Source organism: Eurytemora carolleeae, unplaced genomic scaffold, assembly GCF_000591075.1.
Source record: "Eurytemora carolleeae unplaced genomic scaffold, Eaff_2.0 scaffold208, whole genome shotgun sequence".
In the NCBI taxonomy this organism is placed as follows: Eukaryota; Metazoa; Arthropoda; class Copepoda; order Calanoida; family Temoridae; genus Eurytemora; species Eurytemora carolleeae.
This window is the reverse complement of record NW_019396170.1, coordinates 273,565-296,592: the sequence shown is the minus strand read 5'-3', so window position 1 is coordinate 296,592 and position 23,028 is coordinate 273,565. Positions and strand designations below refer to the sequence as shown.

General features: G+C 32.4%; 1 protein-coding gene and 1 long non-coding RNA gene across 4 annotated transcripts; one reads left to right on the top strand and one right to left on the bottom strand.

Moving 5' to 3' along the window:
* Positions 1-3,469: 3,469 nt before the first annotated feature.
* LOC111697081 (oxysterol-binding protein 1) lies at positions 3,470-22,574 on the bottom strand. Its single transcript, XM_023466959.1, has 23 exons — positions 22,406-22,574; positions 21,688-21,734; positions 20,422-20,490; positions 19,861-19,926; positions 19,315-19,408; positions 18,126-18,194; positions 16,946-17,038; positions 16,532-16,702; positions 15,324-15,416; positions 14,806-14,943; positions 14,388-14,446; positions 13,260-13,382; positions 12,744-12,986; positions 11,919-12,002; positions 9,268-9,333; positions 8,626-8,711; positions 8,182-8,256; positions 7,459-7,688; positions 7,144-7,194; positions 6,326-6,441; positions 5,363-5,477; positions 4,260-4,373; positions 3,470-4,007 (listed from the first exon to the last, which is right to left on the bottom strand). Exons 1-23 carry the CDS (start codon positions 22,460-22,462, stop codon positions 3,903-3,905), a joined length of 2,364 nt encoding a protein of 787 aa, XP_023322727.1. The 5' UTR covers positions 22,463-22,574; the 3' UTR covers positions 3,470-3,902.
* LOC111697094 (uncharacterized) lies at positions 9,679-11,022 on the top strand. Of its 3 annotated transcripts, none has more exons than XR_002764227.1 (5): positions 9,679-9,968; positions 10,055-10,242; positions 10,294-10,543; positions 10,625-10,719; positions 10,982-11,022. It is a non-coding gene; the product is annotated as an uncharacterized LOC111697094 (long non-coding RNA). The 3 variants fall into 3 exon arrangements; XR_002764228.1 differs by lacking the exon at positions 10,982-11,022 and having other exon boundaries at positions 9,679-9,808; positions 9,876-9,968; positions 10,625-10,746; XR_002764229.1 differs by lacking the exon at positions 10,982-11,022 and having other exon boundaries at positions 10,294-10,384; positions 10,463-10,543; positions 10,625-10,746.
* Positions 22,575-23,028: the final 454 nt, after the last annotated feature.

Below are 23,028 nucleotides of genomic sequence, written 5' to 3'. Positions count from 1 at the left end.
GTATTTTTCGACCTACACATATCCGCCATTCTCCACTTCTGACCTACGCCAATTCCGCTATACTACACATCCGACCTACTAACACGTGGTATTACAGATGCTATATGGACTTGTGGCCGCAGCGCCCGGCCCCCTAGCCTGTCCTAGCCGCGGCGCTCGGCCCTCTAGCCTGTCCTAGCCGCAGCGCTCGGCCCAGAAATTGTTTTAACCTAACCTAACCCTCAAATAATACTAAAATAAACAGCTGGCGTAGGTCCTATATTGCAGGAGGTCGGAAAGCTAAGAGGTCAGAAGTTCAGTAGGGAGATGTTGCGTGTAGACGATGTAACATTACCGTTGAAGGAGAGAAATATTAACAGGAGCGTGATTCGCGTGATGTAAATTTTTCCCCAGGAGAAGGATCGGGGCGGGGGGGGTACCTTCTTTAATTTCTAGAGGGAAAGGGAGCTAAGGCCCCGTCCAATAGAATTAATGGTTTTAGAATTTCCAGTCCACTGTATATTCAATACGCCCCTGAATAAAAACAGAAAGATATTACTGAATATTGGTGGGAAAGGGATTATAAGCAGAATTGTTATGGCAAAATAAACAGAAGGATTAAGGTAATAAAGACAAAAGGTTTAAGGGAATATGAACAGAAGATAAGGATAAACAGTCGATATAATAAAGGAATATTTTAAACAGAAGGAAATAAAAACAGAAGATATAAGGGAATTAAAACAGAATATTTAAGGGAATAAAGGCAGAAAGTTTAAGGGAATATAAACAGAAAAATTAGGAATAAAGACAAAAGGTTTAAGGGCCAATTAATAATTATAGAAACAGAAGATAAAAGAGAATAACAGAAGATATAAGGGAAGATAAACAGATGATATAAGGGACTATAAAGACATAAGGGTTAAAGATACATAAACAGAATAAAAGGGAATATAAAAATTATATCACTACCTTTACAGGAATTGGGTTTTAATTAAATGCCAAATATCCAGCTACAGGTTATTGAATAATTATAATGATGAATTGTATACTCATTTCTCTCTCTTATTCCAACTTAACGATAATCCGCCAATTCCCTTACAAAATGTCGTCTTCACCTCTTATTAACATTTTTATCCACTAAATTACTTATTCTCTAAAGTTTACACACACGTATTTTATTCTATTTGTATCTTCATACTATTCGATATTTTGCTTTTACTTTTCCAATACAGTGGTTCGACCAAAAAACATATGTTCAGTATTCAATCTTCCAACTTGCTCTAACTCCCAATTTACCAACCCTTTTTATCATCCTAAACATTCATTGAATCCCAATCCCAATTTCCTCTTTCAATTGATATCCATTCAAATTCCCAACCTATTTTATCTACTACAAAAATTAGTTGCCATCTAATGGCCATTCCAATTTCCTAATCCCAATTCTTCCAATCTCAACATAGGTTGACATTCGTTTGGGATTTCACACTGTAAAATTAGAAAAAAATATTTGATATTATTGCCGACTATTTTACATGACAAATGACAATTTAAAAACAAAAATTGTGATTTATTGATATATTATTGTTTCACGGAAAATGTATTTTTAAACACAAAATTTTGTTTATTTGTGAGCAGCCTTTTTCTATTACCTTTATCTCGATGTAAATATAAAAACTGTAGAATTTATTACATTTCTTACAAATAAATTAAATCTAACTCATAATAACAGAAAGGCGGGCAAATAGGGATCTCTCCAACTGAACATAATTTATCTCTGATACTTAATATATTTTAGAAATCATTAAATTTGCTTATTAAATATTCTTCCATATGCATTAGTAAGAAATAAGAGAATTAAAATCATAATTGATAGTTTTATTGATTTCATTATTATTTTATCCCCCACGGTTGGTTATTTCGTTGAACAGGAGATTAAACGATAAATTACTAATTAACCGGGAGTTTTCATGAGGATAAATAAATTGAGGGGAAAACCACTTAGCCTTGGGCCTCCTCGACCTTTTTGGGGTTCTAAACCTCCCTCGCTACGCTCGTGAGGTTTAGTTTAACCGGGAGTTTTCATGAGGATAAATAAATTGAGGGGAAAACCACTTAGCCTTGGGCCTCCTCGACCTTTTTGGGGTTCTAAACCTCACGAGCCCTCGGCTAAGTGGTTTTCCCCTCAATTTAATTATCCTCCCTTAATCTCCCGGTTAAGTAGTAATTAATAGTTATTTTATCTCTGAAACTGAACATATTTTGTTTGTTTTTTATATCGAACTATTCTTTTCCTTCTTTTTAACCTCATGTCGTACATTTTAAAGGTTATTTATCATGACTGAGAAATGTGGGGATTTATATTTGTAAGTACTAAATTAATTTCATTTTTTTTAAATAAAGTTAAAATTACAAATTCTTCGAGACAATTTAAAAAAATAAATAAAGAATACTTATATTTCTGTTTTCTAGTTTCCACTGTTTTAAGATAAAACTCATCAGTCTTAATCAGTATTCTGTAGAGTATATTATAATGTGATTGGAAGAATATTGTTTAAATTATATTTCATAAATATGATTAAAATGACGGTTATTAAACCCAATAAATTTATTGTTTACAATAATGACTAATATATATCTTTTATAATTATAAATCACACTTGGAATTCTTGGTTGATCAATTTTTGAAAATATCCATAATTAAAGAATATATACCATAATTGCGCATTTCTTTAATGTTACATTAGATTTAAATCTACAAAAAAAAAATAAGATTGTTATGCATAACAGAAACATTAAAATAAGAGTTACTTAAACCATACGCACTACCATATGGCGTACGCACATATCACAAATTATTTTAATATATAGGCTTACTTGGAATATATTTCCTATGCATGCGCACACTTTTTAAGTACAATGTACATTATTTTATAAGTTTTGGAAAACAAGAAATAATTTCAAAGCTTTATTTTACGAGGCTGTAAAGATAATTTCCAATAATCCTTCACTTTTAAGAGTTACATGTCCCGTAATCCTCTCAGTTGCAATTTTTTTTCTTGAATAGAGAATTATTCTTTCAATTTCCTTCCTTGTTTTCAGTGCTTAGGATCCATTCAATTTTGATGCGGATCCGGATCCTGGATCCGTACTGGAAAAAAAATGGATCCGGATCCAGGTCATTTCTTAAAGATTTACTGAATTTTTTTTTAACAAATTTTTTTTTTCTTCAAATTTGATTTTATTTTTTTTTCGCTTATTTTTATCCTAAAACTTGATGAACCATTCAGAAATGAGGAAATTTTTATAATCTCCCTTTTTTTCAAAAGTTCAGATTTGGGATTTTGGAGTAAAAAAGATTTTTTTTTTTGCAGTTTTTGGTTGATATTTTATCCCTTGGATCCGGATCCGTGGATCCGCATATTTTTGCGGATCCGGATGCCAAAATCTTGCGGATCCAACGGATCCGGATCCTAAGCACTGCTTGTTTTACCGGGATAAATGCTCAAATCACATTAAAGGAGAAAATAATCAATTTTCAGATGACATAAGGATCTCCGTTATTTTGGCTGAGATGAAGGTTTACAGAGTACTGTTGGGAATTGAGCATGCACTCTAATAAGTGGAGGATCATCTGAACTTACATGGATAGTCCCTTAAAGGGGGTGTACGTGAATTATAGAAGGGCGACGGGCGCGGAAGTTACTGATTTTTAAAATCCAGAAAACCCCAGTCTTCTCTATGAGTGGCTCAGATCAGACTATTTTTTCTCCAAGTTACAATCGCAAGATCAAATCAAATTTCTTTGATAATGTATTCCCTTCCTAAATTCACGAACGCTCTCGATATAATTTGATAATTCAGCACCTAGCTGCAAAACGGTGCATGGTTCAGAAAAGTCCTGACTCTTGCTGCGAAGACATAGTTTAGAAAATATCTGGACATTTACTCCAGTTCTGTTTCTGTTTTGATTCCCAGTATCCTCCCTGGTATGTATGGATTGATTTACCGCCGTTATATGGATCCGGAGTCTAAAAAAACCAATTAAAACGAAATAAAAATGTTCTTATAATATAAACATTTTGTCAAAATACTGTTCTTAAAAACCGACTAGAAAATGAATTTTTAACATTTTTAGGTCAAAAGAAATGCTAATTTGTATTTTATTTAGAAATTTTTCAAAAATTTTGAAGAATAAAATATAAACCATGGAGTATGTGTTATTTGTAAACTCTACTCCTATAATAAAAAATGGAACAATCCCTTTAAAAAAACAAGTTTACCTGTGAATACCAAGTTGCCGAGTACGGGATATAAGGTCTTCCTTCCTGTTGTGCTAATTCAGCTTCTAGTTCACGCTGCTTCCTTACAGTTCGCTGCTTCTCCTCTAACCGTAGCTGAATAGAACACATTAATATACATCAGCTTCTAGTTTACGCTGCTTCCTAACAGTTCGCTGCTTCTCCTCTAACCGTAGCTGAATAGAACAAATTAACATACATCAGCTTCTAGTTTACGCTGCTTCCTTATAGTTCGCTGCTTTTCCTCTCACCGTAGCTGAATAGAACACATTAATATACAGTAACTTCTAGTTCACGCTGCTTCCTTCTAGTTCGCTGCTTCTCCCCTAACCGTAGCTGAATAGAACACATTAATATACAGTATCTTCCAGTTCACGCTGCTTCCTTCCAGTTCGCTGCTTCTCCTCTAACCGAAGCTGAATAGAACACATTAATATACAGTAACTTCTAGTTCACGCTGCTTCCTTACGGTTCGCTGCTTCTCCTCTAACCGTAGCTGAACATAATAGATATAAATTGAGTATTTAATTATTCAGGCTGCGCCCTGACTGTACGTTACTTCTTCTTCTCTAACCGTAAATAAATAGAAAAATTTGATTCTTATTCAAGCCGCTTCCTTCCGGCAGCTTCTAATTCACACTGCTTTCTCACAGCTCGCTGATTCTCCTCTAACCGCAGCTGAATAAAACAAAATAATATACAGTTGCTTCAAATTCACGCTGCTTCCTCACTGTGCGCTCCGTCTACTCTTACCGTAGCTAAATAGAACAGAAATTATTTTACAGCAGCTTTCACGCTTCACGCTGCTTCCTCATTGTACACTGCTTATCTTCTACTCGTAGCTAACCATAACAGCATAATATTGAAAAGCTTGAAATTTACGCTCCTTCCTCCATAAATTGGTCTTGAATAAATAAGGAATTTGATGGTTTGGCTCGCAATATCTAATTTAATATTAATTAAAAATCACTTTCATAGTAACAAAAGAATTTTGTAAAGTTGCGTTCAAGATTAAATGCAACGTAAAAAAAAAACAAGATTAAATCCCGCTTAAAAAAGGCAAAGTTTGAATGTTCTGTTTGTACCTTCTCTTCATTTGCTTTATCCCACTCTCCCTCCTCCATAAACCTTTGATCAGGTCTGTGTCTGGTATCTGTTGGAGCTACTCCATCCTCCAGCTCATTCAACTCACAGGTAAACCTGATCAGGGAATATATCTATTGGCAATTTATATTAATATATGTAAACTTTGCTCGTCTGAAACCGATATACTTAATAACGGCTGAATCAATCGGGCCCAATTTTTGTTGGACCTCACATGACCCCAGGGAAGGTTTATAGATGCTCAGAATTACAACGAATTGTCTCCAAATTTTTGATTACTTGTAAATCCGAATTTTTTTTATTGTTTTTTCAAAGAAAAAAATGATGAAAGATTGAGCAATTAAAAGTTGAAATAGAAGATAGCCTAGTTGTGTAAATTAATATAAATGAAATAAGTGAATTATGATTAAAATACAAAAATTATGGTTTTATATTAGAAGGATTGCATAAATGTGCGACTTAATGAAATGCTGAGTGAAGGGAAGGACAAATAAATGAATAAATACATGAATGAATACATGAATGAATACAAGGATGAATACACGAATGAATAATTGAATGAATACAAGGATGAATACATGAATAAATAAATGAACCACGTCAGAATAGAAAGACGAATCATTCAATGAAGAAATTAATGGATAAGTAAGACAAATTAGCAAAACTTAAAAAACGTAAATTGAAAATTGAATAAATGAATGTTCAAAAATGACCTAATGAGAATAGAAAGGATGGATGAATAAAAGAATTTAAAAAAAAATTATTTATGAAAAAAAAATAATAATTTAATGATAAATAACGATTAAATGCTAAATAGTGAATAACAAATAAACTTTGAATGGAAGGCTGAATGTAAGGATGGATGTAAGGATGGATGTAAGGATGAATGTAAGGATGAATGTAAGGATGAATGTAAGGATGAATGAATAAATAAATGACTGAACCTTGTGAAATTATAATATTTCTCTGATCCTGGATCAGCAGGAATCCTTTTCCAGAGAACTTTACTCGTACCGATCTCAAGACTGGACTTTCCTTTCACGATGGCCTCACCGATCACCTTATCAATCAATAATCAATCAATCAATCAATCAATCAATCACAAATAACCAATGAGTCAGTGGTCAAAGAGTTAACTTATTAACACACTTATCTGATCAAACAGTGAACAACAGTGAACAGATAACTAATCTAACATTTAAAGTTAACAATAAAAAGAGTACTAATCGAACAGATAACTAATTAAACAGAGAACTAATCAAATAGATAACTAATCAAACAGATAAGTTATCAAATAGATAAGTTATCAAACAGATAAGTTATCATAAAGATAACTTATCAAACAGATAATAAAGCAAACACTAAATTAACCGAATAGATATCTAATCAAACAAATAATTAATCAAACAGTTAACTAACCAAACAGATAACAATTAAAAAGATAACTAATAAACCAGTTAACTAATCAAAAAGATTACTAATCAACTAATCAACCAGTTAACTAATCAAAAAACAGTTCACCAATTAGCCAAGTATTTAGTTAATCAATTAACCGATTAACAAACAAACTAATGACCATGAACCAATAAAACATTTTCCTTAAACATCAATTTAGGTTGAGACGTGAACTTTAAACGAACACATTTTGGAAACTATAGTAAAAGACGAACCATACAAACACGTCGGCTAAACTGAAAACATGGACAATCCACACAACAATAAAGATTCGTAAAATGAGGATTTAATTTTATAATTTTCTCACCTTTGATCCTTCTAGTTTTGAATCCCAGGTTCCGTTTAGAACCCACTCAACCTTACAAAAATATTCAATGCAAAAATCACGTAATCGATAAGTTATTTATCCATTTCTTTACATCCCTTTATTGCAGTAAATGCCATTTACGGAAGAATTAAAAAAAAACCGGAAAAACCAAAAAACATATTTTGACGCAAAATTATAATAACGTGAAACTTAAAAATAAGATCAAAAAAATGCTGTAATACGATTTGAAAACATGTTTTTTTTGGAGGTAAAACCTTAAATCCTTGAAAATATATTTTTATAAGGATTAAATACCTTATCTGCGCTGCTGTTAACTGTCCCTGTTACTTTCTTAGGAGTTCCCCCGAAGTAGCTGTAGGGTTCAAACTTCATGTAACATTTATCATTAGTTCTGTGGTTCACCACCTCCATGTCACCGCAGTTGTCGATCCATAGTTTTCCGATCACAATATTGTGGACAACCGTCTTTACTTTACGCCAGGTGTAATGGTTTCCCGTCTTTGGGAATTCAAGATGGGTGATTCCTGAATAATAAAATTTCATTGAAATATAGAATACAACGAATGTTTTTTCTTCTTTATTGTCAAGATACTGCATCAAGCAGTTTAATAAGCAAGAAATATATAAAACTTGTTATAATCTAAATTTTTTCTTCTCTATAGCCAAAAACATAGTCAGAGGTGATCCGTAAAAAATATAGTAACGAATTTGTTAAAGTAGAGATAATTAGACTACGTCTTCATTGTGTGAGATTGCACTACAGCACGATAGATAAGACGTTTAATGTTTTCAATATCTCAGATAAGCCGAACTATTGCGGTGAAATTATAAAATATTAATTAATGAGTATATAAAATCTAAAATATATTCTCTAATAAAAGCAAGGTTTGCTATTTACAAAATTACTTTTAATAATATTAACTAAGCAATTAAAAGAAAGAAAAATACATTTTTGTAATGTTAAATTGTTTCAGTGGTTTTTAGTGGTGGTGGTGGTCCAAAAAAAAGCTTGTTTACCTATTGGTTCAATCTCAAGATATTTTCCTTTAAACTTGGATCTCATAGTAAACTCCTGCCAGCACTTCCAATCTCCTAATTACAAAAGAATCAATTAAAGCTTTAAGTATAAGTACCAAAATAACAGAGTCCGAATTTAATGAATTTTAGCGCGGCTCAAATTCATTAAATTCGGACTCTGGTTTATCTTTAAAAATAGGAAATTAATCAAATAAAATATTGTAGCAATCCAAAAATGATCTATAAAATCTAAAACTAACAAAAAATAATTGATTTAACATAAAAATCCATTAAATCTTTAAATAAATCTTTCCTGCATAAAAAAAGCCTAGGAGAATTTTGAAAGCATCTGAAATTACGCGATTTTGCATGGCTGGGGGAGTATTGATGATATTTAGAAGGGGGAGTATAATGTAGATGGGGGGAAGGGGGGGGGGTACTTACCAGCTGCTGATTCACAATACTGTGCAACCATAGGTGGATGATGGAGGACTTGTTCAGATATACATCTCCATCCTAGATCCTCACTTCTGTAACGTAAATTCTGCTTTTCATTTTCATAATTTTAATTCCATCTGTGTCATTCAAAAGTTTAATGCTTCCTGTCCCATTAAAAGTTTAATGTTACTTGTCACATTCAGAAGTTTAATTCTACCTTGTCACATTAAAAGTTAATGATACCTGTCCCATTCAAAAGTTTAATGGTACCCGTCACATTCAAAAGTTTATTTTTACCTGTCACATTTAAAAGTTTATTTTTACCTGTCACATTTAAAAGTTTAATGCTACCTGTCCGTTTCAAAAGTTTATAGTTACCTGTCAAATTCAAAATTTTATTGTTACCTGTCACATTCAACAGTTTAATGTTACATGTCACATTCAAAATTTTATTGTTACCTGTCACACTCAAAAGTTTAATGCTACCTGTCACACTCATAAGTTTAATGCTACCTATCCTATTCAAAAGTTTATTGTTACCTGTCACATTCAAAAGTTTAATGCTACCTGTCCCATTCAAAAGTTTATTGTTACCGGTCACATTCAAAAGTTTAATGCTACCTATCCCATTCAAAAGTTTATTGTTACCTGTCACATTCAAAAGTTTCCCCTAGAAGTGGATTAAATGGTTTGCCAGTTCTAACTGCCGTTGTGCTAAAAACAGAAAAATAAATGAAACAAGAATTACGGCCAAATAATGTAATACTCTGTAAAATCTAAACTATTATTCTAGGATAAACTACAGCCTGTGAGAAGATTTGTGAATCAGTGTGATCCTGTCAAGAACTTTTTATGCAGGGTGATTGAATATGAACAATAAACTCTTATTAATCCCGCACTATTCAAGTTAAAATAATGTTAAATGCAATTTCTACCTGTGTTTTAAAAATTACGATATGAAATGAAACTGTAAGTTATCAAGCATATTTATTAACAAGCATTTTATAGAAAATATTAATGGCACAATTTAAATGTAACTCTGTAAATGATTTTTTATATCAATCCCAAGCTTTCGACTTTCGAGTTTTAATGGCTGTCATGTTGCAGATGATCATGGGAGATCAAGATCACTATAGACTTACTCCCTCCCATCTCAAGAAGTGACTCGTTAAATCAAATGACATTCAAGGTACAAATAGTTAGCAAACTTTGTTCGGAGATCATATAAAGACTCAAATTCATTAGTTGTATTGCAGTTGTTTGATCCAGTTGATCATCAAGAGTTGATCAGTAACCCGGAGTTCTTGAGGCTCCAAAAGAGGCTAGGGTTGTCTCACGAACATAAGCAGGTTAATAAACAGAACTTATTGAAATTGTATTCCTACTTGAGAATATAATCAATGTTGAACCATGATTTCAACTGATTGATCTTTAGATGCGGAACAGGACTGATACGAGATATCTTTACCAGAGCTTCCTATCTACAGTTTGATGAATAATCCTACATCTTATATCCACCTATCTACTTTACTCTACCAGTCAGCTTTTTAACAAGAATCTACGGTGATCTAGAGGGATCTCACGGTGATCTACAGTACACAGCTAGTCTGGAGAACCTCCCAGGTATTGCTTAAATCTAACTTGTGTTAAACGTTTACAATAATTCCTATGCAGGCGGAAAGAATCTGAGGACGACCGTACGTTCATTTCTATACCACGTACCACTGTTGCTCTTGAGGGATTGTTTCCAGATCAATTCCAGAAGGTGAATATTATCCCTGACTTCAATAAATTATTCTAAAACGAATAAGATTGTTCTAAACCTGACTTTAAACCGATTCAGGAGTATCCTGATCTATGTGCGTTCATCCTACGGAATAAGGAAGAATTGCAGTCCGCAGTGTTCACAGGACACATTTAAAAGGTTATTATCTATAAAACCTAATTTACACCAACTCTGTAATACCTACAATGAACTAGTGCTTATAGTTCTTTACATTCGCAGGAGAAGTTACACTGTACATGGAGAACTTGAAACCTGATAAACACTAATTGAAGACATTTGGATCAGCGTGTGAGAAAACCAAACCGCCATCAAATGTAAGATTTTTATTAGAAAGCTTGGGACGTCGTTATGTTTTGTGAAATATTCTTATGTGCCTTTTAAAACTGATGATTAAGCTTTTATAAAGTCTTCATATGTTGCTTTGAATCCTTTTATCTGGTCACAACATATCACCAGACGTAACATTTTGAAATATTGGATTTTAATGTGTATTGTTAAGTAACTTTGTCTGGTCGCAAGATTTTACCATACATTACATTTTATAAATATATAATACTAATTATTGTTATATTTCAGCTTCACAGCTAGATGATCAAGAAATAAATTCTAAAACTATATACTAGACTTGATTATTCTGTGTACGGGGTGGCGTATAAACAATACATTGGTTAAATAGTTGTGCACTTCTATTGTTCCGACGCTGAAAGTTATAGAGATAGACTAAAAACTGAAAAGTGCACATACTCCGTTTTGGGTTGGGAGTGGGGGTGGCAAGAACAGGGAAGGAAGTGTATATTCTTACTCCCCCCCCCACCCCTTAGGGAGTGTGGAAAGAATTCAGCCCAGGGAAGAAAAAGAAAAAAAGAAAAAGTGATTTAGTTGCTAAAATAACTAATTTGCGAAAAAGCCGATTTTATTACCCTTCGGCTATGAAAATTCTGGGCAAAAATGACAAGGGGTGGGGGCAATTCAACTGTAAGAATAAACTCCCCTGGACAAGAACGGGGAAATTAGCATAAAGGGAAATTATAAAAAGGAATCTCAAAAACTCCCCTCTGGCTTCTTTAATAATAATTTTTCTCACTGTTCATCATGAACTAGCTTGGGAACCTAGAGTTTACCCAAGGTACTTATAGTCAGTCCCGCCGTGTACCCGCGCTTGGACGATTTCACCAGGAAATTAAATGTTCGCATTAAAAGTCGTTCCCCATAACTTAAACTCTCAAAACCTGAACCAGACTAAGAAAATTCCCGTGGTTCTCCTGAATTCCCCAATCAAAATTTGAGGCAAATCGGTCATGGGGGTCTTGAGTTATGATCACAAACAACCAGACAACTTTGCGCATGGATATATGCGCCTAGCAAAAACATGTTTTATCTTTTCTTTTACTTTTTTAATGCTAAATAGGAAAAAATAATTTTTAAGGGGAAATTTAGTGTTAAATGTATTGCAACTTGTCAATTTTGTCTCCACTTTAGACCCCCCTCATATTTTATACTATTGTTAGATCACCTGTATGAGCTGACAGTAAAAGCAGCAACATACGCCATCTGTTCATAATCATCCGAACAGGAGGCAGCTTTATCCAGCACATCACTATGTAATCAATCAATCAATCAATCAATCAATCAATCAATCAATTCGTTCAAACGTTCATGTTTTGACTAAACGCTGTTCAATTTATCATTTATCATTTATACATTCAATCTAACAGTCGTAGAAACTAACATTAGTAGAAACTTTTAACATTAATTTAAGCGTTTTATAAGTTCTCAAGGGCACGGTTGTGAACCGGGCACTACGGCATGTTATATAGATAGATACAAGGTTATAATGCAAGGAAAGATAAATCAGAGGTGTACGCATCTTTTTTACTGCAGTGCACTGTCTCTGGGCGGTAATGTAAACACAAGACGGATGTCAAAGCCTGACATGGGGTCCATCTTTAAAATAAAAAATCAATGAAATATTCTGGCCATAGGAAACTATTATTTGAATTATCAAAATTATTAAAATTTAATGCTTTTAATCTCCTTGGATACTAAACTGATGCATATATTCTTGTTTACAAACACCGCCCAGAGAGAACTGGTTGCATTATGTACGCAGAGTATACGAAACTGTAATTAACTTTCCTTGCATTATAACCTTGCAAAGATACATTATAAAGAGAGCTGATGCTCATCTTAGCAATTGATGCTGTGTTGGATGTCACTCTCTAAATGGAGGGGCACTTAAAATTACAACGATAGTTCTTTTAAAAACTGGGTTTAAAATAAAATTACAAAGTACACGGATTTGAGTTCAAGCAAGAAATAAATAAGTTCTTATGTAAACCTGTACTCAAAGTCTTCCACTAATCTCTGAAGCATGGAAAGAGGTTCGGAGAAATTCACGGGGACAGGGATCTTGGATGGCAAATTCTTAAATTTGGGAACCAGACATTTAAAGTAAAAAAATTTATGACAATGGACCGAGTAGGTTGTATTATCGGTACTAAAGGAATATTTATTACCTGTACTACGTTTAACAGGAGTAGAAGGAGATGCTTGACCATCTGCTGAATCTGACTTAGATCTCCTAAGAAATATGAATGGTATAAATTTAGATACACTATAAGTCCATACATATTAAGTCCATAATGCAAAGTTTGATGGGTGTCTTTATTTAAAAATAATTCGACTTTAATGATTTCTGAAGCTTTAAGAGGATGGCTGGAAAATGTAAATGAGACCTAAACTATATATTTTTTAAAATTATTTAATAGAATTCCCACAAATTTAAATTTCCCCTTTCTGGGTATGTGTTTTTGTGTTGGGGGGGGNTGAAGAAAATAAAAGGATTCCTGATTACCTGTGCACCACATTGATAGTTGAGCTGTTGTTCTCTAGATCACTAGAGAACTCATCTTCCTCTTCAGGTTTATCTGCTCCTTCAGATACACAGCTCTCATGGCTGCTCCGACTAGAACTACGTCTAGAAACATTAGATTATAGGAATTTATATATTTCTTCAGAAACGCAGCTCTTATGGCTGCTCCGACTAGATCTACGCCTAGAAATAGTAGATAATAGGAATTTATCTGCTTCTTAAAATACGCAGCTCTTATGGCTGCTCCGGCTAGAACTACCCTAGAAGAACAGTAGATAATAGGAATTTATCTGCTTCTTAAGATACGCAGCTCTCATGGCTGCTCCGGCTAGAACTACGCCTTGAAACAGTAGATAATAGGAATTTATCTGCTTCTTAAGATAAGCAGCTCTCATGGCTGCTCCGTCTAGAACTACGCCTAGAAACAGTAGCTAATAGGAATTTATCTGTTTCTTCAGAAACGCAGCTCTCATGGCTGCTCCGACTAGATCTACGCCTAGAAATAGTAGATAACAGGAATTTATCTGCTTCTTAAGATACGCAGCTCTCATGGCTGCTCCGGCTAGAACTACCCTAGAAGAACAGTAGATAATAGGAATTTATCTGCTTCTTAAGATACGCAGCTCTCATGGCTGCTCCGGGTAGAACTACGCCTAGAAACAGTAGCTAATAGGAATTTATCTGTTTCTTCAGAAACGCAGCTCTCATGGCTAGAACTAGAACTACGACTTGAAACTGATTATACTAAATTTTGAGGGCAAATAGTTTATCGAGTACAATAGATGGCAATGAGATTTTGAAGAAATAAAGTATGACATCATTGGTGTCTTCTGTTACAGTTCCAAACAGTGTAGATCTGCTCATGTTCTAGCCGACTTTTTCTGAAAATTGGCAGATTTTTAAACCTTATTTGGATAATCGAAAGACCTGTTTTTCTTTAAAAGTATCTTTAAAAATAAATAAGAATAAAAATTATAATCATACAAATACCAGGAAAAAATGTACCCCCGAATCCTAGTTAATTTCTTTGTTAGCATCAGAAAACTCGGCTTTCCAAAAAAACGAAAAGAAACAGAATATTTTTATTTTATTTTTATTCTTTTATTTTACCTTTTCTGTGGAGGAGCGGAAACAGTAAAATCTTCATAATCAGGGTCTGCTACAGCATCCTTAAAATAAATAACTAAAAATAAATAAAAATTTAATAATTCACAATTCACATTTTTCAAGAAAAAAATCTTATCTATTTTTAACAAACTGTGGACTTAAAATGAAAGTTATTTTTGTAAAATTATGAAATTGTATTAAGAAACAAAGAATTTAATTCACGAAAATTGTAAATTAAATTATTAAACTAATTAAATTAAAATAAAAACTAAAATTAATTGTTTAAATGATGAAACATTTTAATGTTATCAATTATAAATTAACGAACAAAAATTTGCATCAGATAATTTCATAAGTGAGAAATTGAAGTATCCCATAAAGTATACTTGATCCCAATCGAAACTATGATCCTAATTCAAACCTGAAAGTCGTCTTCATCCTCCGAATTTGATCCACTCTCCGGCCGCGTGTCCTGATGCGCACTTTGTTCTTGTCGAACTTGTTGATCTTGTCGCGCCTGGACTACTGTAGCTGTCGTTTTCTTGCATTGATTCTCCAACTAAATTAAATCCGCCGATAAAAAGTGTTGAATAATGCTTTGCAAAGATTTTGATTTTAGATTCAACCTAATAGGAGTAAGAAAACATGTGAGAGGGGGGAGGATACGTATGATTTCTATTGCAACAATTTAGGACGGTTCAATGACACCTAAATAAGAATATAAAAGTACAGTTAATGCAGCCCACAGAGAAATATATTTTGTTTCCATTTATTAAAATTGGACATTTTATCAAAAAATCATTATTTTCTTACATTTTTTGCGCTCCTACAATTCTTAAAATAAAAACATTTTTAACAATGAGAAAGATGTTTTTTTCATGAGGGGAAGGTCATTTTTATCAAAACTTTATATTCCAGGTTAACCTTCTCTCCCCATACCTGACTATGCTGCCTAGCCAACTGTTCCACCATCTCTTCTAAGCGCAATCTCTGTTCTCGTTCATGTGCCAGCAATCTCTGCCACTTTCTCCCCTAGACAAAGCATCACATTAATTTTAGATGTAAAACTGTATTTTCCAGTTTAAAAACCGGTTAGATCCTGATTTCAGGGGTGTTCCCTTGCAATATATAATTTATAAAATAAGAATGATTTTAAAAAAAAAACCGTAGACGTAAATTGAAATGACCCCTAAGGAATGCAAATAACTTCTAACAATTGGTTACAAAGGGTGCAGTGTGCACTGCAATCTGAATACAATTAACAGTAATATGCAATTGCACAGTCACACAGTGTACACTGTACAATAAAATTATAAGTTTAATATTTTTTAAAACTAAGGTTTTCCCAAAGTACATAAGAAGAGTCATAAAAATAACTACATTCTTATATTTTGGGAAATTATAACCCTACTAAACAATTTATAAATTTGATTAAAAATAATTAATATGTTAATATAATCATTAACTTAAATTCTAGAACCTCATGTTTTATATTTAGTTCCCGAGTTCATTATAATATCATAATTCACGGGTTAAATGTAATTTGATAATTTCCTCTAAAGATTGACCGCCCTCCCCCTCCATCTCACACATGTGAGATATTAAGACTGGTATTAACCGCTATAATCATAATAAAATCTTGTCATATCAAGATTTTTAAACTGATTTGTATTTTTCAAACAAATAAATATTAAGTTCATATCAAATCAATTTTAAAGATTTACTGTTAAAATTTATAAAAAAATTTTCATTATAAATTCTTAAACAAATCACATTTTTGTACTCTGAGCGTTATGCACTGTACTAAGTTTTGTACTCTATACTCTCTCTTTACTTTGTACTAACTCTGTACTCTGAACTGAGACATCCATTTGTATTTGTTTATTCTGAATTATATTTTTTAGTACTATATACTTTAAACTGAGTCATCTATCCGTATTGGTTTATTCTGACATCTGTAATTACTATGTACTCTGTATTATGTACTTTGTACTCTGCACTTTAGACTAAGTAATTCCTTTGTATCTCACAGTGAAGTATGTTATAACTCTTTTCATTGTAATATGTACTTTGTAATTTGTTGTACATAGTTCTATGCACTTTGTACTTTTTACTCTGACCTAAGTCAGAAGTTTACTCTACATTACCTGAGTTTGTGTGAGTTCTAGATACTGATTACACGCATTCATCATGGCGTTGCTGGTTATCTTGAAGAGAGTAGCTCTCTCATTCAAGATCTTCAGTTTAGGATTCAGCTGTGTGTCCAGGGTAGCTTGTTGGAGCTCAGTAGCTACTCCTTCTACCTCAGCCACTGATCTCTAGAATAGAATAGGGTTAGCTAGTTGTCTAGAATAAAATAGGTTGAGCTATTTGTCTAGAATAGAATAGGGTTAGCTAGTTGACAAAAAATAAAATCCATAAAAAGTGTGCCAAAATTTCTTTTTACATTAAAAGTATAGTGTTACAAGTAGCTTCATGTGTATGTTACGAGGCGACAATAATACATTAAAAACGGTCGAGAAAATCTTAAAATGTATAAAACTTTACAACATAAACTGTACCTGGAGGGCATGACCATGCTTCTCAATAAGGTCGTGACACGTTTTTAATTCTTCTAGTCGTCCCAACATTGTCTTTACAGCAGAGTTAAGCTCCTGAAGCATAGGAATACATAAGTTAGGATTTTGAACCAAATGAATAACAAAGTTCAGATACTGAATCATAACAATAAAAGTTCAGATACTGAATCATAACAATAAAAGTTCAGATTCTGAATCATATGAATAAAACATTCAAATTCTTAATCACATGGATAAAAAAAGTTAAAATTCTGAATTATATAAAAAAAATTGAAATTCAGAATCAAATCTTTAAAAAAAATTCAGGTTTTGAATCATTTAGATAAAAATTTCTGATTCTAAATAAAAAAGTTCAACTTCTAATTCATATGAATAAACATTCAAATTCTGAATCACATGGATAAAAAAGTTAAAATTCTCAATTATCTGAATAAAAAACTAAAATTCAAATCAAATAATAAAAAATTCATGTTTTAAATCATTCAAATAAAAAAGTTCTAAATCTGAGTCAACTTCTAAGTTCTAAATCATATGAATAACAAAATTCAGCTTCTGAATCATATGCTTTACATAGTTTAGATTCTGAATCACGTCAAATCAAGTAAAATTATGCTGTTAGAAAGTTCTACTATCCACCCCCCAAACTCGAAATAAGTTTACTAGTTCAAGAATGAATTATATACGTTAAAAAAAATCACATTCTGTATCAAATGAATAAAAAGTTCAGATTCTAAATGAAATGAACAAAAAAATTATAATTCCTGGATCAAAGAGAAATTTCAGCTTCTTTATACAGAAGAATGGATATTTTTCTAATTCCCTTTTAGTTATAGTTTTTAGTTTTTAGATATTGGCTCCGAAAGATGGAGTTAGTATTTTTTTTTTCGTTTCTCTTTTATTTATTCTTATTTCTAAGACTTAAAAAGAATAAAATCGAAATGAAAGCAAAATAAAGTATTTCTATTGCGTATTAACCTTCAATTGGGAAATTCGCTTAAATATTTATAACGAGAGGATGAGTGTAGAAAGAGGAGGGGGCTCTTGCTAGGGGGAAGGGGGTGATAAGTAAATTAGGGGAGGGGCACACAGACTAGAGAGGAAGGGCTATTGTTAGGGGGAAAGGCGTGACAAATAAAAGGGAGGAGGGGGGGGGGATACAGACCTGTTTATCTATCTCTACAGGGAACTCTTCCCCTTCCTCCTCATCATCAGATTCCATCAATTGGATTGCCTGAATAGAAAACCTTGTTTATTTCCAAAACAAAAGAACAACAACAGATCGAGTCAATTTTTTAGGACTTTTCTCCTCGCCACGCCGGTTAGGAGGATTCAAAAATGTTTACACTTTTTCATTGATGCAATTTTCCCGATAAGCATGAAATTATACGTATTTTTCCAATCAAAGACGCCAAGTTAAGGTTTCGAGTTTAACTAAAAATAATAACAATTCTTTTTGTAAATTGAAAGTATAATGTTTGCTTATTTCCAAAATGTTGGTGTTTACACGAATCGGATGATAGTCGTTTTTAAGAGGTGTAGCATCCTAGAAATCTGTTCTTTTAAAATACAAATTGACCCCACCCCCCCCATCTTCATAAACTAAATATTTTCAAAAAAGAAAATGAAATATAACCTTGAAGAAACTAATAAAGTTCTCCATGAATATGGAAGCACTAATTATAACTGAATATTATTGTTATCGATATCTTATTGCGGTTTACGATAAATTTTAGGAAATCAGGGAAAAAAAAAGATTCTGATACAAAGTTACCCACAAGGGTAGACTTCAGAGAAAACTGGATGGAATTTATTGAGTCGTTTTCGTTCACCTCTGGTTCCCTGCAGTTGAATTATAGCTCCTCCTTATTTACCAAACCATTTTTTTAAACCGTTCAAAGCCTATACTAGAGGCAGAAAAACCAAATCTAACATTAAGACAGCTATAATCAACGAGTCGTCATAAGTCTCATCCTTTTGTGGGTAGCACTGTATTTATGACATGTTATTTGTTGTTAGTGCTGAGAAATAAACGTAGTTTCATTTACAAAATGTTTACAATGCATATTTTCGTTTCTTTCAAAGCGTTGTTCTTTAAGACATAAAGCAGTGCTAGTCCATTTCTTTTGAATGCGGATTCGGGTTTTTTGTTGTTTGAGTTTTCTTCGCTGAATTGGGAAAATAACAAACTATTTTTAAGAGTCAAACAAATAATTTTTGAAGAGAAAAAATATCAAAAAGGATGAAAAAAACTTGCATTATAATGTAGAATTTTTCATTTTTTTCCGGGGGGGGGGGAGCAAACACATTTTTCTATGTTTTGGTTTTTGTGTGGTATTAATTAAGAACTTTGCCTTAGCTTTAGCAAGTTCTAGTGCAGTCACCCATTTCTGACGTTCTACTTCGTTTGCAGCTCGAAGATGAAAGGTCTGTGTGCCACCACCATTACTATAAACATCATCAGCAATTAGGATATAATCGAAACTTAAGTATGCTAATGTTATAAAACCCTAAATAAATTTTCTAAGATTAGGAAATTGATACCGATTCTTATAAATAAGTTAAAACCAAAATGAAAGCATTAAACTTTAAATAAATTGAAAACTAAACAGTCGGCATCTGAGCATCGATGCAATTACTAAAAACAAATATTGAAAAGAAGAAACAATGATCAACGGAAAAACGTCCTTTGTTTTTTTACAATAGAATTTTTACCAGATCTTTCTTGTCAAAAAAACGTCATTTCTAAAGGCCAAAATATTTTTCAAAGTAAGAAAAGCCAAAGATCCACCATCTAGTCTAAAAAATTGTTAGACTGTAAGCCTAACCCAAAGTGCCCTCAAAACTTTTGAGAGGGTAAAGAAGAAAAGAAAAAAGTCCTTACACAATAAAACATTTACCTTACAACAAAATTACAGCTGTATTGCTCTGTATGTATAATTGCCCCATGTAGAGATATGGTTCCTCTGAAAAAATGTTAAACAATTATTAAAAAATCATCCACTGGATCCATAAGTTTTAGCTTCCTAGATCTAGATCCGCATTGAAGTTAATTAAATCCTAAGAACTGGAGGGAACGTCTACCAATAAAGAGTGCATTAGCTTTCTCAGTGCGCAGTGCTATATTTTTAATTCTATTTATTATCTCTGTCCCTTCTTCTTACCGGAAGGTGTTAATTAAATATTTAGTTTACTAACGATGATTATGCAAAAAGAGAAACTTTGACGGTTTGATGCTTTAAAGTTCCAGGAATATATATTTCTAAAATTCTCCCCCCCCCCCTCCATCTTAAATAATCTTTTCCCCAGTATCAGTATTTTTATGGAATATTTTGCTAAAAAAAAATCTTACCTAAAAGGGTTGGGGGAATTTTTTTCCTAATTCTTTGAATATAATTATTTCCCCAATTATTCAAATAAATACTCCTGGAGGAAAAAAAATTTATGTTTTAATCATTGACCTGCAAGTGTGGGCCATCTCTGCTTGGTTTCTGTAGTAGGATAATAATCCATTCTGGAGAACAAACCATCTAGGTTTCAACACAGATGATTCATTAATTTGTTTATCCCCATCCTTTCAATCAATCCATATTTTCATTCACTTAGCCATAAACTGAGCTAATATTTTAATGCATTAAATTAAAAACAAATGATTTTAAAAACCGATCGGGTAAGAATCCGTCTTGGAAATTAAGTAATCCAAATAATCATTATTTTTTTGGTTAGTGTATTGATCCTGACCTATTTGCGTAAAAATGATCCCAAAATAAACAAATTAGTTCATCTTAATTCAATCCAATTATTCACCTTATTTTATACAGTGGTAGGCGATTATATCATTACAATGAAGACAAGTTTAGTTTTCAAATTTTTATCTATATGAAGCTTTTAAACAGTATGGATACACATAAACATGGAAACAAAGAGAAGCTGTCGATTAAAAAAGCTTCTCGTTGATTACTTGTAAACTTGTATTTCGAAAAAAGCTTGTAAACAATAAAAACTTAAATCTTCTGGTTAATAATTGATTTCATTATTTATTTGGTTATTCATCATGCGATCAATAATTCATTTCATTATTTATTTGGTTATTCATATTGTGATCAATGATTCGTTTCATTATTTATTTCGTTATTCATATTGTGATCAATAATTAATTTCATTATTTATTTGGTTATTCATCTTGTGATCAATGATTCGTTTCATTATTTATTTCGTTATTCATATTGTGATCAAAAATTTATTTAAATATTTATTTGTTATTCATCTTGTGATCAATAATTCATTTCATTATTTATTTGGTTATTCATCTTGTGATCAATAATTTGTTTATTTATTTATTTCGTTATTCATCTTGTGATCAATGATTCCTTTAACTATTTTTTTGGTTATTAATCGAAGATCATTAATTCATTTCATCATTCACTTAGTAATTCATCTTACGATCATTAATATATTGCATTTATCATTTTGTTATAAATCTACTAATCATGAATTCTTTTCAAATCTAGTTATTCATATTAGTGCTTATAAATTACTTACTAATTTTTCTATTTATTGATCTATAATTTGATTCAAGCTATAATCACGATAACTAACTAATTAAATTATTGATCAATTTACAATTTCAACATAAACTGACTAATTTTGCATGTTTAAAACTCAAGATCAATTAAAAAGGATTCATTAATAATATAGGTATTCAAGATTAGTGAATCATCTTTAACCTCTTCTGGTATCCTTTGATATAATTAGTCCACTTAAACAGCCAACCCTGCAAATTAAATCCATAGTAATTTCCTAGAGAACGATTTTTGGACCCCTCCCGCACAGTGGAGTATTATGGGAGGGTCAGCCAAAATTAATTCATTTCATAAACCTCTTATCTATGTCAAATAAGGCTTGGGCGCTAAAGAATTTTTGTTTGAGAAAAGTCTCTTTAAGTTGTTTAAATATGTAATGTTTTGGTTAAGAATTTCGACCGAAAACCAGCTATTTCATTGAAAACTCTAACGATGGGCTTATTCAACACGCTACTCTGACTAAATCAAGGATTTTGGGCGCAGCTAGAGTCCCTAAATCTTTTATATATGACCGCAGTGCTTTCTTGTGCTTTTAATTTAGAATATATTCTTTCTTTCTGAAATATTCGCTGTAACAAATACGACATCTGAATATATTGCGGGATTACAGGATCCATTATAGAATAAATTTATGAACGGGAAAATTAAATATAAGTTGAAATCATTATAATTCAATGCTAGCTACAATTAATATCATGTTTGTAAATGAAAAGATAATGAGAATATATTCATTTTGTCCATTCTCAACATGAAACACTAGACAAATGCATTTAAGAGGAGTATTGTGACAATGTACAGCCCCGAGACCCCTCCCCCTTCATAAAAACATCATATTTCAGCCCAATGATAAGAAAGTACAAACCTTAGTTTCAGGGACAGTATCCGGCTTTTTATCTCCGGTTGCCACAGCTTCTGTCATTTTTAAGTATAATATTTGGGAACCTAATCGGACGGAAATAATTTAGATTCAACGCAAGTAAAACATAAAATAAATATTTGGATATCTGAAAAATAACACCGTTTTAATGAACAAATCACTGTTAAACAATCAGGGGCGGATACAGGATTTCAACGAGGGGGGTGCTAGATTTGTCCTAATCCAGATTTAGGAACCAAAAGACGCGCTACATTAGATCTTTTTATAAGTCCTGTTTAGTGCTAAGTTTTCTTTCCTAGGTGCTTTTAAGAAGCTATTCTGATATTTCAGGGGGGCTCCGTCAGGAAAGTGCAAAGGTCCTGTCACCCCCCCCCCCCCCTGAAAACAATCAATCATAATTTGTTTCTAAACTGAAGCTTTTGACTTAAATTTATTATTTAAAATCTGTTTGATAAAATATGAATGACATAAACATATAAAAGATTTTTTAGTGACTAACAAGTAATGACAAGTGGCAGAAAAGTGTACGGCGCAGCTTCACAGATTAGTCAAAAAAGAATCCGTTTTGCAAATGTTTTCCTAGTTGTCGTCTTCCTTTTTAACTTTAC

Bases quoted from the DNA above. Each gene is read 5' to 3' on its own strand.
- LOC111697081 (XM_023466959.1), bottom strand. From the start codon at position 22,462: ATGACAGAAGCTGTGGCAACCGGAGATAAAAAGCCGGATACTGTCCCT. The intron at 19,409-19,860 runs GTAAATGTTTTA...TGATGTTTATAG, and splicing joins AGCTGTAATTTTGTTGTAAG to TAATGGTGGTGGCACACAGA. The intron at 9,334-11,918 runs GTGATCTAACAA...TTCTGTTTTTAG, and splicing joins TTTACTGTCAGCTCATACAG to CACAACGGCAGTTAGAACTG.